The 24,011-nt window shown below is 42.1% G+C and overlaps 1 protein-coding gene across 2 annotated transcripts; it reads right to left on the minus strand.

The window, feature by feature from the left end:
• LOC118429063 (protein phosphatase 1 regulatory subunit 21-like) lies at positions 1–23,915 on the minus strand. Of its 2 annotated transcripts, XM_035839419.1 has the most exons (25): positions 23,748–23,915; positions 22,099–22,167; positions 21,618–21,761; positions 20,342–20,377; positions 18,219–18,320; positions 16,900–17,064; positions 16,103–16,161; positions 15,733–15,827; positions 15,382–15,434; positions 14,789–14,941; positions 13,699–13,800; positions 12,344–12,432; positions 11,430–11,566; positions 10,945–11,037; positions 10,746–10,807; positions 7,998–8,063; positions 7,113–7,274; positions 6,386–6,478; positions 5,682–5,783; positions 4,530–4,667; positions 3,901–3,933; positions 3,501–3,617; positions 2,440–2,538; positions 1,488–1,616; positions 1–1,133 (listed from the first exon to the last, which is right to left on the minus strand). In XM_035839419.1, the coding sequence occupies exons 1-25, from the start codon at positions 23,802–23,804 to the stop codon at positions 1,107–1,109; spliced, it is 2,382 nt and encodes a 793-aa protein (XP_035695312.1). In that variant the 5' UTR covers positions 23,805–23,915; the 3' UTR covers positions 1–1,106. The 2 variants fall into 2 exon arrangements, with proteins under 2 accessions (XP_035695312.1, XP_035695321.1); XM_035839428.1 differs by lacking the exon at positions 20,342–20,377.
• Positions 23,916–24,011: the final 96 nt, after the last annotated feature.

Below are 24,011 nucleotides of genomic sequence, written 5' to 3' on the forward strand. Positions count from 1 at the left end.
TATCAACTTCAACCAAATGTACATGGCAAAGCTAGCATAAAACCATACGTACATGGTCAATACACAAATCTTCGTAGAATGCATACAACGTAATTCCAATAATTTACTAAAATGTGGAATAAAATTGTCACATGATTTGAATCATTTGCAAATTCCACAGGGACATTTCTTATCGGTAAGGCCACAGCAAGTAAATCTTATGGATGACATCACCGTAAACATTGATTTAGGGGCTTTTGATCTTTTTCCCACCTTGTGTTTTCCAAGGGCTTGCATAAGATTTGGGGGCCAGAGAGCATGTCATCCATAAAATATACTTGCTGTGGCCTATAAAATAAACAATACCAGAGAGTGAATCATTGCTTCCTCTCTCATCTTTGATTGACTAGTACAAACTTTTAGCAGAATTGCACAAAAAATGAAAACAAAAGGAATGGAACTTAGTATTTTCACGTTTTACTGTATTCGTTACAAAGGTAATACTGTTACAGTATCACTGTTGTATACAACAAATATTGAAGCTCCAATTACAAGTTCAATTCCATGCCACAAGATGACAAAATACTGTTATCATATCTCCGATGATCTTTTCGTTTCTGACATCTTCTATCTAGCATACTTATCACTGAGGAACTAAATCATTTTTTTCAACAACAACCTGTGACTTGATATTAAAAAAAAATTCTAAATTCTAAATAGGAAAAAACTTCCTACAAAGCAATATACTGTTTACTATTTCATTGTACTCATAGTAAAATTGCTATAGACTTATTAAATGTGTATTATTTTCAGTTCATACTCATAGCTTGTTGTTGATGAGTACACATTTTGACATCTGCATGTTTGTTACCACATAGCATAACATGTGTACCTGTGACTGATGCAGATGACTATAGTGACTAAGTTTCCCTTTCCAGTGATTGGAATAGATCTCTCTGACATTTGCTACCTCTTTTATATAAGATCATATCAAGAGAGGTAGATAAACTACTTGTTTTGACTTGAGTATGAAACAATAAAAATCAAGCTATCAACAGCTGGATACTTTTTTTATCAATGAGTTGCTACGAGTTTACTATTCCTGTAGTGTCTCCTGGTGCCTTCTCTCATCTTCCTTTCCCTTTCTTGCTTCCCTGTAAAACAACAAAGCAACATTGAGTCAACATCCAAAGGCAGAAGATTCCAGCAGCTCCAAAAATACCAAGACAGCACTGTACCCAGAAATTCCATTAAGTTCATGATCCAAAAGTCTAAACACTTAAATACAGCTTGGCTTAGTCTGTGTGACACAAATTCTGCTGTCCAGGGCTGTAACTGGCCACTCCCCACAGATCTAGAGACCAGCCGGATGTTGGGTGTGCTGCTATAAGCGAGATTCAATCAGGCTAAGCTTGGCTTGGAAGTGTTGGTTAGGATAAAGGGTAGTATTCTTTCATACAGTCATTTACAAAAACATTGATGAACTTTCCTGCTAAGATCAAACGTACCTTGTTGCTGAGTTTGAGCGCGTCGATCTCGTCCCTCTGCTGAGTGAGCTTGTCGTTCATGCTGCACAGGTGCTCACTCATCATGCTGAGCTGGCTCTCATAGTTACTGGTGGTGGTGGTCAGCTCGTCCTGCAAGCCAATCATTCTATTTAAGATCATCTTTATTGAATCTTGGACAAAGATACACAAATTATAATTCTAGTTGTTGAAATGTCAATGAACGGCCTGTACTGAATATTGAAAACAGCTTAAACAGAGATTGGAATGTGACTGTCACAGCAATAACAACTTCCTCTGTTCTGCTGAGTACAGAAGGAACAAACCCTTCTATGTTGCTCTGAAACAAAATTGGCCTCTGCAGTTACAAAAAAAGCTTCCAGGGGGCTGAAACCTGTGCACGACTTACCCTATCCTTATCAAGAACTATCTACCATATAAATATCATGACCATAGCATATCCAAAACACAAAATATCAAAACTAGAAGTTCTGCTGCAGTACAATAACATGCTCTTAGGGTGCCCAAAATCTTATCATTTTGAGCCTTCTCAAGCTATTGTGTGGACAGACATCAGCAGTACAAACAACAACTACTTCAGTCTGTTTCCCGGAAGTTATAACAAGGGTGCCTAAGCATGTACACGAATCCTTTGGAATAGTAATATCAGAAACACTCAGAAACATGCCAATGTAGCAGAAGCTACCAATTTACTTAAGGTTCGTGTGTATCTCATAAGGTTTGTATGTATCTCATAAGGTTTGTGGGTACCACATAAGGTTCGTACATTTTCACAGTGATTTGTGTGCTTTTCATACAATTCCTACGTTTTCGCATACTACCAGTATATGCATTTCTCATAAAATTAGTATGATTTTCATAAACTTCACGCAAATGCTTAGGCAACCCTGTATAACATTTTTGGAACTGTGTACATGGGAAGGTTTAGACACACCTGCAGCTGAGCAATCTTCTGCTGGGCTGTCTGCAGCTCTTCCTGGAACTTCTCTTTAGCTTTTTCTGCCAGGCCAAGTCTCTGCTGAAGGGCACGGCACTGTTGGGGGACAACACAAGCTTCTGTTAATGTCCACACACATTCGGATTCTCCTGTCGAATTTTTCACAGATGAGCAGGCAAACAGGCATTTGCCGGTGGGTTTGGCAACCTGTTTGGACTAGGTGAGGTGAGGTGAGGGTTGGCAACCTGTATGCCTGACCTGCACATGACTTTTTCTTGTGAAGGAGAGGTGTGCAAATCCTTCTCGTCTACTGGCGCACTAACTAAGTCTCACAGGGACAGAACTGTATGACACGTGTGAGACGGCCCCACCAGATGCAGGTTTGTTGTTCGGAGTATCCGTCTCCTAGGAGTACTCCGACCAAGGATGTAAGCTAAGGGGTTCCTCCTACCCCTGATTCGTGTACAAGCGGATGCCTCATGCCCGAACATGCCCTTAAGGACTGTCACTGCCACAAAGGCCTGTCACTGATATAAGCCGAAGCAAGGTACCACACGCATGCACACAGATTCAAACACAAAAACATACACACTGACGCACACATACACATACACACACGTGCATACACATGCACATACACACACGTACACACACACACTGCCACTAGTTGAGCTACAGGAACACCCTTCAGCATATGGCATATACAATGTACCATAATGATTCCAGATGTTTTGGGTGGATAATTTATTATAGCACTATTACTAAATTCTGTCTGATAACATGCTCATCCCCAATCTATCCTCGACACTTATACATTGTACCCAGTAGAACTGATCCCATAGCCCCTCCTACTTTAGTCAAAATCTGAAAAACAAAATTAAAATGTAAATGTCAGATGCAAATATTTAACTGCCATGAAGCTACTCTCTCATTGGTCTGGCCAATAATTGCCATGTCATCATTGGCTGAACTGCTAATTGTGACAGACAGTTAGGATTGGTCCATTGCATGACAGACAGATAGACACAGCACATAGACAGCAGCGATGAGATCATCACCTCAGAGTGGAAGTTGACAGCCTTGCTGTCTGCCTGCTGCAGCTGTGTGGTCAGCTCTGTCACTCTGCCGGTGAAGTGGGCTTTGATCAGCTGTTCCCTGGTCTCCGACTCAGAACTCTGGCACAGAAAGGTAAGAACTAGATAAGTTTAACATATATATGCAGCTCAATAAATGACTTGCTCTGCAGCCTAGTTCAAGTATGTAAAAATTCTATTGGTCTGAACCAACATTTCAATGTCACTAAATTTACTTGATGTTGTTACAGTATTTCTATATATATAAATATTTGCAGCAAATCCTTTTATATTTGAGGTACAAAAACACTTTAATGCATGTTACAATGTGTTTTAAAAAGTTGTTCTATACAGATCTTTTCAACGGAAAACGTGTTAAACTCACCTCATCTGCCACAGAGCTTTCCAGCTTCCCGAGCTGAAAGAAACCAATTATATAATTGTTACCTTGAGTGTATTCAGTGTCTATTATGGTTGAATTCAACTGTTAAAATCATTCAAACATGAGGTAAATATGGCAGTGGTCGAAATACTTTTTTCTGGTGTTCTGCAATACTGCAGATTTTCACAATTTTCTTCTGCAATTTGGAAATACTTTCTGCAAATGCACAAGCCTCCAAACATCCTTCTCAATCTAATAATTTCTTGCATTTAGCTTTGCAATGCATAGCATTACTGTGATTCTTTATTCTCTCAATCTATTTTTAACTTCAGTCTGCAAAGATGATCCTTTTCTGCAGGGAAGTTATAATTTCCTGATACCACCATAGGTGTTTTATCCACCTCGCCATGACACTACGGGCTACTACAGCTTGAATTATACCAATTAATTTATAAATGTGCAATTAGTTACTAACACACCTAGGCCTACTTCCACACAACATACTTTCTTCTGCAATCTTGAAAATCCTTCTGCGAATTGCAGATTGCAGATGGGTATTTCGAACACTGTATGGTAATGACCAATAACAAATACAGCAAAAGTGCCTGAAGGAGTAAAATTAAAACTCTCACCAATGAAGTCTCCACATCTGATCCTACTGATTTTCTGTCTCCAGGAGATGCAGTTTGTGTCGCCTCCACAGGGGGCGCTGGTGTCACCACCTGGCCTGCCTGCAGCTGCCTGAGTTCTACCTCCAACTGAGACACTCGCTATTTATTTAAAAAAAAATGGAAGGACTTGTTTCAATATTCATTTTAACAAGAAAAGATTATACTATTCATATCAATCGTAAATACTGGATGCCATCCCATTTACTCTCACTCTATTGATATACCGTTGCAAATACATTGGCAATAGTTCACCAACAAACACCAACTGGTCGCCTCAAATGGCAAATTTTTTTGGACAATAAAAGAAAAAATATCGCAATTGGCAAAATGTCAGAAATGGGCAAGCACTTGACATGAATGAATTGTCAACAGGTGCAATCACTGCAAATCTCTTTTTAATGAATCTTGATCATCGTACATTGCTTTATATTTCAAACACAACACTTTGATATCCAATAAAGTTATCTTATATCTAATTTGGGGCTGAAATTGAGGTGGCCATTTTTGTTTGTAGAGGTCAGTACTATACCCCATGTGTCGCACGTCAGTGTGACCTCAAGGGACTATTGGCCCAAAATTTGCAAAGTTGCTGTAATAATTCATCTTCAATATAGCCATGTGAAACACCCGTTTGTCCCAGCATGCACGCATGTGGGCTGGGCAGTTGTGTGAAGGGTTCTAGCTGTATACATTTAAGACCCGTGCTCTCCCAAAATCCGTGAACTGAACATGAGTCTGTAACAGTTCACCTGGATCAAGAAGAGTAACACCAACTGGTGCAGACCTGTGAGGTGCCCACTTAAGGCCTATATGTCACTGGGGCCCGCATTCTGTGAGGTGGCAATCGAACGTCGTACATACAACTCACCAACCGTTCGTGACCAGACGTTGTTTGCAGACCACATACTTACACCTTATGCAACCGTGCTAGAGACATGCATTGAGCTGTACTCCCTCCCTGCTCTTGCCATTCCTTCCCCACGTTTTCAGAAAAAAGTGGCGGACATGGCCTCCCAAAAAACGTATGGACAAATAACACGTAGGGTGCTTACTAATAGGAAGCAACTGTAAACTCGGCAGGATGGTACAGAGGTTACCAGATCCCAGCCATACCTTAGTCTCCTTCTCCAGTCGGACCTGCAGCAGTTGTGCCTCCAACATCCAGTGTTCCTTCTCCTGCTCCAGACCTCGCATCTTCTCCTGGGCAGTTGTCAGCTGGAAGGCATTAAAGACTCTATCAGGGAGTTTTTAAACATTCCCTTGCGTAAAAAGGACATTCTTAGATGTACTGTAAATCTACTTAAAGCTTACGGAACTTGAATTTGTCTCAGCGTAGCAAAAATTAAGAATTCAATATGTCTTTGAATACAATGGGGCAGCCAAGAATTGGCCAATATTGACCATTAAATTTTTCTCAGCATAGCAAAAATCAAGAGTTCGAGGTGTCTTTGAATTAAAGGGTCATTAGCTATTATCTCACTCTAAAGGTAGCCTTTTTTGAGAGTGTAGGGGCAGTGGGTTGCTATCCACTGCACAAAGGACACAGTATTGGAAGCCGGAGCCCAACCTTTTTCTTCCACTGCCTTTTACCTCCCCAACCAAAGTTAAGTACTAGTACCCATTTTTACACCTGGGTGAAGTGAGGAAAATCATGTGCCTTTTGCATCAGTGGACTTCTGAGCCACATATGCCACATGACACCATCTCTACTCTCATTGACTATTACAACAGATGCCACATGACACCATCTCTACTCTCATTGACTATTACAACAGATGGCAATATCCCCCAAAAAACAAAGGAAGTGTGTGGTTCACCTGTTGTGCTAGCCCCTCCCTACTCTCTGTGGAGCTGAGTAGAGTTCTCCTGTTCAACACTGCTGTCTTATAGGGAACAGACTCTGGGCAGGGCTGTGGAGAGAGGGGCATCCTTTAGGTCTTATTATATATGTCATTGGTGAGGCAAACATAGACTTCTCTTTGTGTACAATAGTTACATCATATGTAAAGAAATGCTTGAAGACCATTTGTGCATTGCAAGCTATAAAAGCTATTCAATAGACGAATTTGAACAACATATAATTGTTCTTGTCATATGGGGGGGGGGTGCTCGCCAACTGTCCATGTCATTGTGTATGTCTGAAAATAACAAAACAAGTTTGAACAACATTCCCTGAACCCGGAAGAAGCCAGTCTTTGATTACCGCCCTGACTGATTTCCAACATGTAAGTAAACACAAAAAAATGAATTTTCTATGACTATGGTATTTTATGAAAATGGGGAAGGGGAATAGTCATTGTCATTGTATAGAGATATCAGGAAACATTTTCCTGCATAAGTGCAGGTACTGACCCGGTGAAAGTGAATACCCATGCGATGGCTAGCTACGAGACAGTGGTCGGGTTTGGGGAATGTTGAATGTGCGAACGCGTGCTATTATTTACGGACATGCCCCAAGACAAAGACAGTTTCTGAGCAAACTCACCCTATGGCAAGTTCATCTTTTAGATTAAAACAGACTCAACCCATAAAGATTAGTCCCACCCTCTTGAGCCTGCTGACGTAAGAGGTGGCTCGGTCCCTAAGGTCCGTCACCACTGGGGAGGACACGGGCCCGTCCGTGTCACGACACAGGCTCACGCCCCGCGTACGGTACCCCGCACGGCTCACGAAAAACTCCAGGTGGCTGCTGAAGAAGGGGGCGAGCTGTGTGTGGGGAGAGAACGATCATGCAGAGAACGTGTCATTCACTATGTATTGTATCTACTAAATACATAACACTAGTTCACCTTTTTCCGCTGGGTAACCTATATTCGTTGTGTTTAACCACACGGTAATAAGAGATATCAACTCGACAGACGGTGGTTTCAAGTTGTAATATGTTCAAACTTTTGTAGTTTGAGAATATCGTCCGTCGACGTGATACCCCTAACTACTCATTTTTCAAACGCAACGGATATAGGATACCCTGCGGATAAAGGTGAACTAGCGTTAGATAAGTACAGCAGTTAAAACCAGTTCCAAGACCATTGCATCTACATATCACCTTTCGACCTTGATTGTTACCATAGATAGTGGAAATGCATTTGAGTGCGGTAAGCAGAATAATTGGAATGTTCATGGCTGTTTCAAGTTCAGTTTTTAACAAATTAGTTGAATAACAGTAAATCTAAACTAATAGAAACCCTGGCACCAATGCAGACAGCCAGTTGTTAACAACCTACTTATTAAGTAAGCAGCTTGGCAAGGGTGCTACAGATGGACAGCAAAGTTGCCTCCAACACATCATGATATGTACAAACTCTGCTACGTACATGTGGACAAAGAGATAGACGGGCAGAAGAAAAACTTTCGTGGTGGTTTTGAGTTTTCGTGGTGACCAATTATTATGAAAATGAAACTTAAAGCCATAAGTTTTCCAGCACCTACCTTGCCTGTACATGACACCAGTGCCACCAAGGATGACACCACACATTCATCAGTTGTCTTCAGCTTCTGTTGAGGAAACAGACAGAATTTCTCTACACGATGTCTGCAAAATACTTCAGTGAAAACAATGTATCTGCATCTGTATCTGTATCTACATGTATATAGCCGGTATAACCTAGTCTCCAAGCAGACCCAACGGTGCCTTAGAGATAGTATCAAAGCTCGCAAAGGAGAATAGCCGGCCAAAGGGAGATAGCCGGCTAAGGGAGTCAAACGGGCACCTGGTGCCGCTATACTTAGTCCCTGGCCAGCTTTGATACTATTTCTAAGGCATGGATGCCTCTGTGAAAATTCAAGCGTCCGAAACTGCCCGGACGGCGTCTACAAGCGTCCAATGGCGTCCGAGCGCGTTTCAGACGTTCTGGACGCGTTCATTGCCGTCCGAAACGGCCGCGGACACATCGTGAGCGTCCGTGCCGTTCTGTCAGTTTTTATGGTGAACGCCCGAACGGCTGAAAGACCTTCCATTGCCGTCGGAGACGGCCACTGATGGGGCTATAAAATACTTAGTCACCAGACGCCGGCAGACGGCTGCGTCTTTTCTTATGATCCCCACGGGAAACATGACGTTTTAACTTCTGCACATGCGCCAATTTCAGCGGGTGAATTCGAATTTCAGACCGTTGAACACTCCGGCGGTTGCAGGACTTATGTTCAGAAGGTGACTATTTCTGTGGATTTCATGTCCGTTTGTTAAATTTTGCGCACTTTTGGACCAAGGACTTCACGTCTAGACGTAGCAGCTGATGTTTGTACGACATTGTGCTGAGGTTGGGTTTACGGCGATGACTGTATCCGTTATTTATACTAAAAAGAATGTACAAAAATTATTTGTCGTGCGCCGACAAGGGGGAAAAATTATTAATACTACTTACTCGAAGCAGCAAACCTTGGACAGCAGAAATCACAGATGTGACAGACGTCAAAAGAAGCAGCGGTTCTTCCGTTAGCTGATTGTTGATACTTTGCAGGCGCCGGTAAGTGAATACTTCGCATTTTATTCTAATTTTTTGTACATTCATCTGTTGCAAAGTTTACCGACGACTTGTTGTTACGGGTGCCCTCCCCACATACGCGAAGAAATGATAAAATTTAGGATCTTGCTTTGATGCCACAAAATAAAAAGAATTATGAACACGTTGTAGAATACTTGTCAAAAATATCTGTTGTTTCTATTAAGAATGATAATGCTGTTAAAATGTAGATTTAGACAACAGATAATGAGATAGCACCTACCGATTTTGCCGGTGCCAATCAAAATCTTAGTCGGCTCTTCCAACTACTTGGGGTTAGGAACTTATGAAACGGAAGACTTTATTTCGCTACCTCGAAATAAAAAAAATGACTTATGATCTTTGTAGAAAATTTAACGTTATTTCACATTTATATATCCAGTCTTTAGCAAATACTGGTGCAATTAAAATTTACGATAGAAAATTTCAAACGTCCTGTATTTAATTTACCCTTGATGTTATGTGGGCTCGTCCATTCTGATGTAACGTGTCGGCACGGCGGCACAAAAAGCCGCGGACACGATTGAAGGCCGGATTGAATTTCGTACATGTAGCAAAGTTGATTAAACGCCGCGGAGTACGTGTAAACAATTTACGAAGAAATTTGTTCAAGTTGTGTTTGATTTTAGCTAAACCTGACGGCCCGGTGGTGGGTGGTCTTCTACAATTCACTGCCTGGCTGAATATTTGTTTGTTTGGTATGTGGGAACGCTTATCCCTAGAGGCCATAAAATCATAGCCGTGACCGGACGCCGTCAGAAACGGCGTCCGGACAGCCGTCTGCACACGTTCCAAATTAAATGCACCGGCCCGTTATGAGTTTCTACTGCACTGCCTGACTAACTAAAACTGTGTCTTGAAGAAAAAATATTTTGCTAGGAGTTTGGCCCAGATATTAACCTTTAATAATATAGCGATGACTGCCTCTTGGCCTTTCATTCCATTACTTCCATTACTTACTTTCATTCCATTTTCTGTCGAATTTTACGATCTGTAGTCCCCCCGTGGGAAGGCGTGGTGGAGGCTACCGCCCGTACCAGCGGCCTGGATTACGCCGTTTATGCCCGTCGCAATCGGCGTCCGATCCGTCCCAGCAGCCTGGATTACGTCATTTACGTCCGTCGCAATCGGCGTCTGGTCCGTCCGCAGAGACGTCTGTTCCCAGCGGGGGGCCCGCCCGACGGAGCGCGGGAGCGTCCGGCTGCCCGCTTTCAGACGCCGTCTCGGACGTCCCGAACGTCCGACCGGACGCGTCTAAAGTGCCAATCTAGACGCGTCCAAGCGTTTGTTATGCCGTTCGGACCGTCTTGGACGTTTCGTCGGGCGTTCAAAAGCCCGTCCCATGCCGTCCGCCGCCGTAACCGTCCAAAGCGTCCCAATAATTTAAGACGCCTTGGACGGTTGTCGCAAACGGCGTTTCGCCGTCTGAGACGCTTGAATTTTCACAGAGGTGGGTCTGCTTGGAGACTAGTTATAACTGCCTTATGGCGTAACACACCAGCAACTGTTATCTACAGTTGGTACTTTTAAGAATTCCTCCCTGGCTAAACTGGCATTTTGACCTTTCATTGTATCCTCATTAATTACTTAAGGCAGAATTGTTTTCACCTAATAAAAAAAGAGAATTATGACAAATTTTTCAGTTTGATATAGGTAAGAAAACCAAGGTTCTGACCTGTGTTGCTGTGGGAAGTTGATGTTCCAAAGACACCTTTGTGTTGTAATGCTTGGAGATCTCTGTGGAATAAAGAAAAATCATGTCACTCAAGGACAAAAGAAACAAGGTAACAGTACAAACTACATGTATGTTTTTGCCTGAATGTGAAATTGTCTATGGTATCCTATTAGAAAATTTAATTTTAAGACAAACCCACCTTTTAACACCTCATGAAGCTGGTTGAGTCCTGCAGCCATTTGAGTGAAGAAAGCTGCCTGATTGGTCCGTGGGTGTTCCCTGGATGACTTACCTGCACAGGTGGAATAAATATTGTCAGCTTTGTACATGTGTGGATAGGGCCATATAGTTCTTTACACCAGCACATATACATTGTAGTTCTTTTTTGTTTCTTAGCTATCTTTAAATAACTATGGGTTTGCAATGCTAACAGCTACAAACTTAAGGACTCAAGACAAAAAGTAAGACTGTTTTAAAATTTAGCAATTTCAGTGCAAGTTGTGACTTAATGCAATCTTAAAATAAAATGACAAATGTGCACTTATTTGTCTTAAATTGACACACATAATGCACATATTAATATTCTACCTCCTCCATTCTGTGTAATGCAGTTAACTGGTCTAGATCAAGAAAAAGATGACTTCATAGCAGGGGTGAAAACAAGGAGACTTGTATGACACCTACTTGCAGCAGCTATAAGTGAAAGGTAGTTGTCCAGTTTGGACAGGGTGGCGGTGAGTTTCGGGAGCGAGGCGTGAAGTTCCATGTTCCGTGCCTCCAGTGTGGCGGAGCAGGTGGACACGGCACACTCCTCTTCCAAACTACGCGGGAAAAAATCATGATGGAACAATCTAACTAATAAGGTAATGGCATGGTCACTACCAACGGTATGCTGTTGTAATGCTTAATATTGTATAATTTTCAAGAAAACTATTGTAAATGCATTTATATTTACGTGGATTTAATTTCTCAGTAGCGGGAAAAAGGACTATTCGAGAAGGTTTAATGTTTGCGGTTACCGTAGCACCATGCACTTGTAGTCTCTTACTGCCATGGAAAAAAATGTTTGCAGTGGTTTTAAGCTACGGTGAAGTGTCCACCACAAAAAACACGAACATAAAACCACGTGAACATTTCAGCATTTACAGTACGACAGAAACAAATGCCGCAAAGGATCTAAGACGCCCTTTTGGTAACAAGTCAGCTGGATTTTGTACGACGCATAAATGACTATGCCAAGAATACCACTAGTTTGTGAACGTACAACATTTGTACAAGAAATGTGCCCTAGCATGTTATGACTGTTTCACTCTCAAACTGTTGACAACCGACATCTCCAACTGATATATGAAATTAAATGCACTGCTGATAATGATAGGCACGATGAAACATAGACAGCCATAATGGCTGTGAAATTATCGTGTCAGTAGGCACCAATGTCACACAATAGCAACAACAACATCTACAGCATTAGGATAGCGTTAGACACTTTCATAAAGGCTTTATGAAACTCATCTAGTAATCAAGAAGAAAGTCTTTTGTGCTGAAAAGATGCAATCTTATTCATTTTTTGCAATATCAACATCATAACAACATACCTTCTAAGCTGGTATGGGAGGAGTTTCTCCATGTAGGCAACAAATGAGTGGAACTTCTCTGAAAAATCCTGTATCCCTGTCGCAGTTTCCTAGCAAACAGAGAGCAACATGCATTAGGGAAGAAGTGCTGACTGGACAATATTTGTAAGTCTTTTTCACACTCACTCACTCCGGCAAGCTCGCTCAGAATCTCTAACCTCCATAGCAGGCTCTCTAGGGCCTTTTGGGGCTCATAATACACTTTTGCTGGCCATTACTTTTTGTACTGGGTCGCTGATGGCTGGCCTTTTCTGACTGCCGGCCCTGTCGAGCCTGCATGGAAACGGCGTATGAAAGTGATATTAAAAACGATTAGCCATTCATGGGCTTTATTAACACACACGTTAGGAATAATTCACAACTCAGTGAGAGGCAATTCGCAATCATTTTACAACTCGGGCTTCAGATGGGGAAACCCCCATATGTCACTCGCTACGCGCTACGCCCAAGCAAAGGCATCAGACAGGCCGAAAGAACGTCGAACTGGTAAGTTTGCGCTTCTGTATTTTTAAAAAGCCGTTTGACCCTGAAACCAGTAGAGAATTGTCGGGTAATTGCACACGGGGCGTGACAGCGCTCTGTCCGGTGGAGATGCGTGTAGTTTACTAACCGTCCACAGGAGGCACCTAGGCTGGAAATTCACACCTCCTAGTTAATTGCCCTACTATCACTTTCATACGCCGTTTCCATGCAGGCTCCACAGGGCCGGCAGTCAGAAAAGGCCAGCTATCAGCGACCCTGTACAAAAAGAAATGGCCAGCAAAAGTGTACTATGAGCCAAAAAAGGCCCTAGAGAGCCTGCTATGGAGGCTACAGAATCTCCACGTTACTACTTTCCTTCACCCCTCTTTGGCATCCCTTGCTGCGGGAAGTTGCTGCAGGTCCAAACTACTGTCTTTAGCAAGCTGCTTAATGTAATACTATGACTTTTGCGGTCTTCCCCTGCCTCTGTGATTTGGATTCCACGGTAACAGTTTGCTTACTACCTCATCCTTTTTTCCTCCAGCAAGTCTTCTTACATGTACATGACAGACAATCAACTGATCTCACAACTGTCTTCTAGCTAGATTTTGTACCATAATGTTAAAAACTGTACTAGGCATTGAAGAGGATGGCTGTCCTTCTGCAATATTCCCAAAATAGTGAGGCATATGGAATAAACAATATTAAAAATTTTGTATCTATTTCGTTCGTATCCTCCAAACTATTCTGGCCAAATTTACTACGTCGAATTGTTTGGGAAAATTGACATGAATTATACTCCTTTCCACATACATGTACAACAATGACATCACATAAAAATGTAACGGCCTTACCAGTGTGGTCAGGGCATCCTCTCTCAGACCCTCGTGGAATGAACGGAAGGACTGCTCTATTGGTCTCAGATGAGAGGCGTTCTCATGGAGATATTGGCACAGCTGAAGAGTATGGTCAAAGGATTACCATTGAGAAGGCTATCAACATTTTATATTGTACAGTTTTATATTGTACAGTTCACATAGGATGGAACAAGATACGAGTCATCTTGACCAAATAAACTCAGTATGTAAGGTGTACATCTAATGTTGTCAATTTCAGGTACTGTAAATGCAGAAACTTTTGCGGTGGGTCTAATGTTCATGGTTTTCGCGGTGGACGCTTCACTGCGAACTCATACCCCCTGTCAAAGGTGCGATGATGCTAGGAAGGTCCGGGGGTCTGCTATCTGGGAAAATGTTAAAATCTAGACCCTTGAAACACTGTTTCTTTAGTTTGAGGGGCAAATTTTGATGGAAGACTCGGCTTGGTTCAATGAAAATTCTTAATGCCAATTTTTGTCTATCACAGGGGATGGAATAGGCAAAATTTGTGTCCATCCCCAGCAGCAAAATTCAGTCAAAGGACGGAAGGAGGGACGCTGCCTAGAACCCTGGTCTTCTTTAATGTGGGAACACGTAGCGCAGCGGCAGCGTGTTTGGCCCGTGAGGTTGCACGATCGAATCTGGCTGCCGTGTTACCGATCTTGTGCCCTTGGGAAAGGGACTTAACACGACTTTCCTCACTCAGGTGAAAATGAGTACCTAGCTTCGGCTAGGGCTGCCCCTCGGATAGGACGTCAAATGGAGGTCCCGTGTCTGGGGAGAGCCATACCCAAGGCACATTCAAGAACCCGCCACACGTGGTACCTGGGGCCGCACCTGGGGCAATTACTGTCATATTGAGGTCACCTGAGTGACGCCAAATGGCAGCTCGCTCCAGACACTTGCAATTTAGCCCCGCCTATTGTAAGCTCCTCGCAATTCAGCCCCTGGCTGTAAAGAGTGAGTAGTCAGCCCACCCAATAACAATAAGCACAAACCTGATATGTTACGCTGTAAGGCATTTTACTAGGTCTGCAATACAAACAAACAAACAAACATGACTAACCCTCCTGTTGACAGGACTGAGGGGTTCTCCTGTAGAGGAGTCCATAGGGAAGATCTGACTCCTCTGTTCTGCATACGTCAGGTAGTTGGACATGCCCGACACCAGGTCACCTATGTACCCCAGGGCCTGGCCTATCAACTCTTTTGCCTTCACCTGTAAGTGGGAGATTTACAGTTTCATACATACTGGAGAGGATGACAGAATCTGAGATGCACTTGTTGGAGAAAGAAGGCTGTATGGATTAGAAAATCAGCTCCTGTCATAAACTGTGAAAGGGGGGGGGGATAAAGACTCAGTCATGCTTGGGGCCGCATAACTAGCAGATGACAATTATGTTGTTGCACAGTTATCACTGTTACTTGCTAACTTTTATAAATGTATGTCATAAACTCCTTTATGTTTGGGACCACATTGTAAATACTACATTAGGTATCTATGTCTATATTTCTTTAAATTGGGGACTGCACTGTAAGCAGCAACACATAATTCTGCAGTGCAATATGAACCAGTCATGCTTAAAGGCTTATCACTGGTTATAAAAAACAAACAAACAAAGAATAGAAGGTGGCATTTTTTAAGGATCTGAATCTTACCTGGTGTTTTCTGTCATGAGTTGGCACATTCAGTACATTTAGTTCTTGATACTCTGAAAAAGAGACAGTGAGATCATTCTAAAAAAGTTGAGGTAATTTTAAGAAGTGATGATTGAGTAGAGTCTATAACAGGCCACCAGGAGGCCAAAAACAACAATAACACCTACCCGCATACCAAATATCATTGCAATCTATCCAGAGGCTTTTCTATCCAAAGACTCTTAGGATATTCTGACAGATACAGATACACATGCACATACAAGAAAGGTACAAAGTAATACCTCCATTTTTTATGGAGGTAAAGAAACATGACAGAAACATTGACTTTAAGAAGAAATGTTCTCCACTTACTGGTGTCGTTAAAGATGACCTTCTCCTGAATGACCTTTGTGGAGTCATCCAGCCTGGAGCTGAGGTCGGCATGGACTCTCTTCAGCTGCTGTTGACTGGAAGGAGACACGGAATAAAACAAGACATCAAAAATCTCAGTTTTCTCATTTTTGTAAATTTCTTTCTATTTTAGAACTGTGTATTCTACCAATCTTAGACAATGGCACGAATATTGTTATGTGAGACCATGCTCATTTTGTCATTGTAAAACACTGTGTCAGTGATAACTGCACATTTCAGGTCCCAAAAGTTATACATGGGAAATTCCCTTATTCAAAATGAGACAAACAATATGAAGCAAGGTAAAAAGGATGAATCTTCTGTCACTTACCAATGGTCAGCTATCCTTTTAGAATCCCTTACATCTGTTTCCTGTTTCTGTAACTTAACCTGTGGGTGGGAGTGGTCATTACAAATTTGATTTATCAATCAACTACATAGAACGGATAATGTATATTAACAGAATAATAAAAGGTCCAAATGTATGTATGTAGAGGGTCCAAAGCAAGGTATATTCACGTGGTAAATTAAAATACATGAACTTCTTTTACTAGTGGGTAAATCTAGTTTTCAAAGAACAAAAATAAGACAGATGCAAAGCTTAACAAAGCCAACTATTCTTTATTAAAGACATCAAAATCTTATCAAAGAAAATCATTATGCTGTCATAACAGAGTATCAGTCCTCCATGCTCCCAAATAATGTTGAGCAGATGTCAAAATATGGATTATTATCGACAGTAGTGAAATGTCACTGAATCTGTTCCTAAAGCTAGCAGTCATCACACAACACTGCCAAAGTGTGAGAAAGACTTCTTCGTCTTTTTAGTTGATTCTTAAAAAGTGAATAAATTGAATCATACTAATTATAAAAGGTATAGAAGAATACTTACTATGTATGGTATAGCAAAGTGGTCTTTCCTTAATTATTTCATAACACATGTAGCATCTCACTGGGCCTCGCTTATTAGCAAAAATTACTACAGCAAGTTGGTAAACTTTTGAAAATTTTCCCTTGCGGTCACACTGACGTGTGACACTTTAGGGTAAAATACGTGACCTCTATAAACAAAATGGCTATGCCCAGAATGTCACATCTTTTCAGCAAATCTTTCTGAGCTGACCTCACCTCTAACATGGCTTTTTCCTGCTGCAGCTTGTCCACTAAGGCCTTGTGGTTGAGGTGGATGGAGTCCAGTACCGACTGGTGCTGACCAGCTTCCTTCTCCAGCTGCTCCAGCCGCACCTGCAGGCTGGCCACCACCTGCCGGTGTTCCTCCGTCTCTTGGTGCACCTGGGGGGATGTGAGGCGGGTGAAAATGCAGCTGTGCAGGTGTTGTTGATTGTAATATACACTGGCACAGTAAATTTGCACTGGTCTTCATTGTGAAACAGGAGGTGAGTAGAAACAGTCTCCTGGCTCCCGGGAATCAAACCCTCGCCCGTCTGTTCACAACCCAGTGCCGCTAACCACTATGCCAAAAGGGTCAATATCATTTAGAATGGTCAGTTGGTGGCACTTGAACCCCCTTCGTCCCTTTTACAATTGTACAATCAAATAGATGTATTCTATCGATGGCAAAGTAAATCCGCTATACTCTGTTGAGGTGAAGCATGATGCTTTTTTAAGAGGATCAAAGTGGTAGGAAAATGCAGTTTCGCTACAGCTCACGTTTTTGGCCTGGTGTAAGAAAGGAGTAGGAACAGAAAGAAACAATATCCTGGCTCCCGGGATTCGAACCAGCGCTGAATCCGGGCCGCCAGATCACAAACTCAGATGCTAAACTATTATGCCAAAAGGCCTAAAGCCATTTGGCATAGTCGGCTGGCAGTGCTTGAACCCCACTGTTACACCAGCACACTTCACTCTTCTTCATGAGTGTAAGTGTGTCTGATTCTTTTACGTGCATGCAGAGGTTTGATGTTTTAGGCTAATGGCTAAAGCTCCAGCATACAAGGCGCTAATGGTTTTACATCCCCATCAAAAAGGACAATGTAACTCTTTTCCTGTTGCGTGTACACCCTGGCAGTGAACTTGGCTCTTCAGAATTGGAACCAGATGTGGCAAGTGGCAGAGTGCACATCATCATCATCATCATCATCATCTGTCGTCCCTGGTGGGCAGGGCAAGACGTCACACAACGTCTCTCCATAGCACTCAATCTTTCATCGCTGCTCCCAAATGCTCAGTGACAATCCCAGTGTCTCTGGAAATGGTTGCTGGGTAGGTGAGCTTTCTCAAGGAGGTCTTTATCTTTGGCCTCCAGAGAATCAGTGAAGAGATCACTGCGAACTGGACATGCCAGAGACTTTGGGTCACTCGGGGAAGATTACCATAGATGGTCTTGATAGATGCATGTTTTGCGACTCAGGATGCACAGACCTGTACACCATGCAGACAGATGTGTTATCAGTAATATTTACAATATGAGGCTTTTCATCACCTACCTGCATGTGAAGTCTCTCATTTTCCTGAATCTTCTTCTGTAAGTCCTCCCCAAACACACTGGTGTCTGCCACCACAGGGGCTGGCTCTACTGGGCCTTTTGTCTGTCAATAAAAAAACATTGTGTCATCACACAATACTAGTACAAGGGGTGATCAAGAAGTTCTGTCTCTCACCAAGAAATAAGGTGCATAACCATCGGTAAAATCTTGGGGCATAATCATATAGTATGAAGGTATAGAATTATCAAGCAAATTCAAATCATTGTACTTTTGTAGTCATTACTTTACAGTTGACATCCTTTTGAAAATCGGACGGTAAGTGTTGAGAAAAACAAGGGTGAAGTGTCAGGGTTGTTTTCCTCATGCCATGAAGTCTTCTAAGACTTTCTCAAAAAGTTTGCTGACTGTTCCCTTCATATTATTACTAGAAAGAAAATTAAGGGAATATTCCACTGACAGCTCTACCTACCGCAGTCCAGTAGTGGTCACAATGATTTTTTGTAATTGTAGACATTCATAGCTTTAGAATTAATAATGATGCCCCAATTTGACGTGCCCCTTATTTCTTGGTGAGAAAGTTTTTCTCACTACTCATAAATACACATGCAATGCATTCATATAACCTTGTGTTGCAATACCATGAGACAATAAAGAAGTATACCATCACCACTTTCTTCCCAAGTAAAGGTTGAAAAAATCCCATGTCTTTTATGCAGCCAATTCCCACCATATACTAGAGGCAGTCAAGACAAAGCATAGAATTACATATTCCACCAGATCATGAGATACTAGGGGTGAGTACCAGTACAGAAAATTCAGGTACAGGTCCAGTCCAGGTCCAGAGGATCAGGTCCAGACCTGAACCTGGACCTAAGGCCACACCAATTTAATTTGTTGGTTCACGGATTTTTTCATTAAAAATATGGAGCGAGAGGGCGAAATAAAAATAAAAATTGTAAAATGGTTCGGGTAAAGGTAAGGGCTAATCCCAAACATAAAGAAAAAAAGTTTTCAGCTTGAAAAAAGTACAAAAAGACTATTACTGTACAGTAACAGCACCTGTTCGTTGAAAATTACAAAAGTAGTGTCAGTTTTTATGTTTGCTACACCAGAAAGTTGGTGAATGGTTTCATTAATGGTGAAAATTTGCTGAGTGGTAATTTTTATTTTTATTTTTTTCCCAAAAAATAGGAGCGAGCGAATCTGTGAACCAAGAAATTAAATTGGTGTGGCCTTATTGCCTGTAAAAATTGTTAATCTGCAATACTCAAAAACAATGGTCCATTTTGCAACAAAGGAAGTAGTTTTAGAGTCTGACTTTCACTAGCATCTTCATGTAAGCAACTTACACAAAGTTTGACTGAGGAGATTTGACTATCAACTCTCCTCTACTTCACTCTTGTTATTTTCTTGGTCTGGTAAGCCCCAAACACTTGCCAGTATATTCTGTTCATTTTCTAATTGGTCGAAAGTCTGGTCCACGTTTCTTTCAGGTCCGTTTTTTCTAGACCGGTCCAACAAGAAAAATGGTTGTACCGGTACCAACCCCTACCGGATACTGTAAATCTGGGCTCTAGCCAGCTCGAAATTTTTTCCCGTCAGCCAATTCCCATTGTCGCGAAAACACTATTCCAGGAGTTAGAGAGACTGAACTGAGACCTTGAAAAACCGGTTTTAATGAGATTATCGTATGTGAAAGGGCACTGACACACATTGTCAACAATCATAACAATAGCAAAACAGACAGTGTGTGGCTTTTACGGCCGTGGATGGCGTCCCCAAGCAGCCTGTAGCTTCCACCAAGGAGCTTTTATCAGATTTTTGTCCGTCAAGGTTGACGGATTGGTTTTAAAATTTTTCCGTCACACACAGCAAATTTCCGACAATTGACGGAAAAACGGGCGCTGGCTAGAGCCCTGCTGTAAATGCATGGCGGGTTTATGTTTGCAGTTTTTCAAGTAACCCCATCACCACAGATCACCACAAGCATTTACAGTATGAAAACAGTGTCAGTGCAAACGTTCAAATGCAGCCCTGCAGCATAACCTGTTAGGGGATAGAACAAGCCATGAGAGTGAGATGTAGGACTGTGGATAATGTGCAAGACAACCTGACACACATACCGACCAGTCGGTAGTCGATCGCAGTGGAGCGAAGAACTGAAAAAAACCCATGGATACAAGTTCTAGAGTAAGTACGCTTAAAATTTACTGACGGAGATTGAGAAAATTGTCAGTACAGCAATGCAAATGTTCTGTACCAGGTATTTAGGTAGGAGGGCATCAAGGCATCTCAAGGATACTCTAAAAAAATAAGAAATTAGACACCCTCTTATCCCATAGGACCCCCAACGGATGACCTGTGCCCCTTGTAATTAAAATGTACAGACATATGTGTTGCTTTCTTTCTGTTGAGACGCTGGAACAGCTTGCAATTTGATTGACACAGAAAGCTACTATGTAATTTTTTTAATCCATACAGCCTATTGGAGGAACTCTAGTTCAGACAGGGAGAAAAAAGAACCCAAGTTGAATTGTTGATAAAACAGTTGTACTCACTTTTGAAAATTTATAAAACATATTATAAAACCGGCAGTTTTTAGTACTTCAAATGCTCATCTAGCAAAAGTCCTGTTACACCCCTCCTCCAATTGCGGTCAGCCTTTTTACCGGAAAACAGAGGAAAACACAGTTAAACACCAGAAAACACACGAAGGAGTGTATAATCTACTGAAATACAGTATGTTTTGATGAGTAAACATGACAGGTCGCTATGTTTTGCCACAGAATAATCTACATATGTGCCTGGAATGAAGCAATCGTCAGAAAATGCATGAGACGACGGGCCGGACCGCCGCCGCCACCCGGCGGACTGGACGTGCTGATTGTGCAAAATTATGTAACGTTGACGGCTAGAAGAAGCAAGCTTTATTAAGAAATACAGAAAACAGATTCTTATCACAATCCGAGTAGATTCATATATATTATATTTATGCCAATATATAACAGATTTTTGCACTGAAGTTCGGTAGGTATCAGCTGTCTTGTTGTGAAAGTATCAGACCCCGCTAAACAAACATGTCTTCTGCAATGAAAACAAACATGGCCGCTGGGTGGCGCGGCGGTCCGGCCCGTCGTCTCATGAATTTTCTGACGATTTCTTCATTCCAGGGCCATATGTAGATTATTCTGTGGCAAAACATAGCGACCTGTCATGTTTACTCATCAAAACATACTGTGTTTCAATAGATTATACACTCCTTCATGTGTTTTCCGGTGTTTAACTGTTTTTTCCTCTGTTTTCAGGAAAAATACTGACCCCTCCAATTGGATGCCCTAAATCCTAGCTATAAAAGTCTGTACCACAAAGGATAATCAAGATAGTCTACGAAGTGTTCACCTTGTTCTTTTTCTTGACGGCTGCAGAGTCCAGCTCGTCCTGTAAGACGGTGACACGTTTGGCCAGCTGCTGGTTACGGAACGTCAGGCTGTCAATCTCCTGCTCAAACTTCCTGATGGACAGGTCCTTCAGCTTCACAGACTCCTGTACACAGTTGTGATTTAATAAAGATGTGCAAAATTACAAAATGTGGATTCTTTTATCAGTTTTCAATTTGTTATATGTTTCTGATGATCAATGAGAGAAAAAGGTGCATAGCATGGAGGCCACAACTAAAAGATCATTATATCATTATAGTAATTTTCATATAGAATAGACTGCTACTGCTACTGTCAATCAGTCTATGCAGACTATGAGTATGACACTTACGCAAGGACAATGGAGACTCCAATACAAAAATATAGAATAGAACTGCCTAAAAAAAGCCTCATATAAATTTTTCTCCTTAAGTTAAAATTTTCAGTAAGATCAGTCAACTTACCGTAAGTTCTGCTACTTTTGACTGCTCATCAATGACAGCTTTCTTCAGCACAGAATGCTGGGACTTCATCTGTAAGGTGGGAAGAGACAGTTTATAGTAAATCAATATTTAATATTGATATTTAGCGGTAAGCGGTAATATTTAACTAATTTTTAGCCTGGATGCCAGACTGTTTCCAGGGCCTACACAGAATGAGTTAGACCCTGTACAATACATTTTGTGATCAGATCAGGCTGGGAGCCTGGGACACAGGAATGCAGATTTTTTAGTCAAATTCTTAGGATCATTTAAGGTTTGCACTATCGCACACCAAGGCATGCCCTTACCCTTTTTCGAAAAGTGTGGTGTGTTCTTAAACGTGCATGAGGTGTGGCACTCCTCAAACACAGGACCTCCATTTAAGGTCCTATCTGAGGCACTGCCCTAGCCAAAGCAAGGCACTTAAAAGTATTCACTTTCACCAGAAAAAGGCATGAGAACGGCGGCACGGCAGAATTCAAACTCGAGACCTCTCGGTCCTGAGCCAAACACTCTGGAGCTGTCCACAGTAAACTGAGAAATGGTCACAGAAAAAAGAACTTTTGGTCCCCGAGTTGCAGCCGCATAGTGTCTTTCCAGGATTTGAACCAACGAAAGACAGGAGCTAATGAGCTACTGTTGCAAACCCTGGAAAGCACGGGCAAACCTACCTCATAGGCCCTATCAGAAGTTGGTGGGGTCACGTGGTCTTTTGGTTACGTGTGCAACGCATGCCGAGTGCGTGCCCTCAGTCGGTTTTTGTCGCAAAATCGCACTTCGGGTACCTTCCGCATCCGTCGGAAATCACCGTCGGAACTTTCCGCTCTCACTCGGGTTCTTCGGGTCACACACGGAACACCGACCCGGGCGCTTCAGCACGGGCGATCCGACAACAATACCTTGGCCTACCGCCCAAGGGCTGACCGCACTCTCGGACCTCTCTCTCATTTAACAAAAGTGGTGTCGACGTGCGGTTTTCGGCATCATATTCGTCACTAATCTACCTACCCGGGAGATTACTGTGATTTTGGACACCGCTTTCGTTTTTATTTTTATATCATCTCAAAGTTGGGACATACAAACATGGCGAACGTACCTTGGAAAGTGACCTTCTTTCAGTGAAATTTCTAGAAACCACACCGACTGACAAAGATGGCGCCTTCCTTTTACGCCGCTCTAACGTTTCCGCATGGAAAACAATTTACGGCGCATGTTTGGACATGTCTGAGAGGCAAAGTTTCGCCGAAATTTTGAATCGGCAAATCGAGCCGCCATTTTCCCAAATGCCGCACATGAGGCGTTTTGTCGTAAATGGACCAGACCAAATTCTGACAGGTGTGTGCCCGTGGAAAGGGCATGCTTCTCTGTCGGGGTTGCACCCCGTCTTTCGGTAGGGAAATAAAACGGGGGTCCCGTGTTCGAGGAGGTGTCTCATTAGCACTTTAAATAGGATAGGAATAAAAGATATTCAACAAAAACTTACAACTCGTCAAGTCTACGAAACGACTGAAAACAAAGATGTGGCACTAACAGTTACTGTATTTTGTCAAAAATCTATGAAAGAGCAAAAGTCAGCAGGTGTCCTTCCTGTTTCAGAAATCGAAATGTCACAGATGAAAACATGGCCGTACCTTGGCGTACTCCTGCGCCAGCCGCTGGTACTTGTTCTGGATATCTCCCGACGCCATTTCGGACTCTCCTTGGTCCAACTGGCCGCCTTAAATTTGTCAAAATGAAAAGTTTTTATTGTTGTGCGATTTTCTTTTCTTTCCCGGTAGCCATCTTGGAAGAGTTAACTCTTACGAAGGGTTTTAGTCAAATCTCTATGTTGGACAAAAAGAATTATTGAAAGCATTACCAATCATCCTTTACAATTCTAAACAAAGGTATATAAT

The sequence above is a fragment of the Branchiostoma floridae genome, chromosome 1 (assembly GCF_000003815.2).
Source record: "Branchiostoma floridae strain S238N-H82 chromosome 1, Bfl_VNyyK, whole genome shotgun sequence".
NCBI lineage: Eukaryota > Metazoa > Chordata > Leptocardii > Amphioxiformes > Branchiostomatidae > Branchiostoma > Branchiostoma floridae.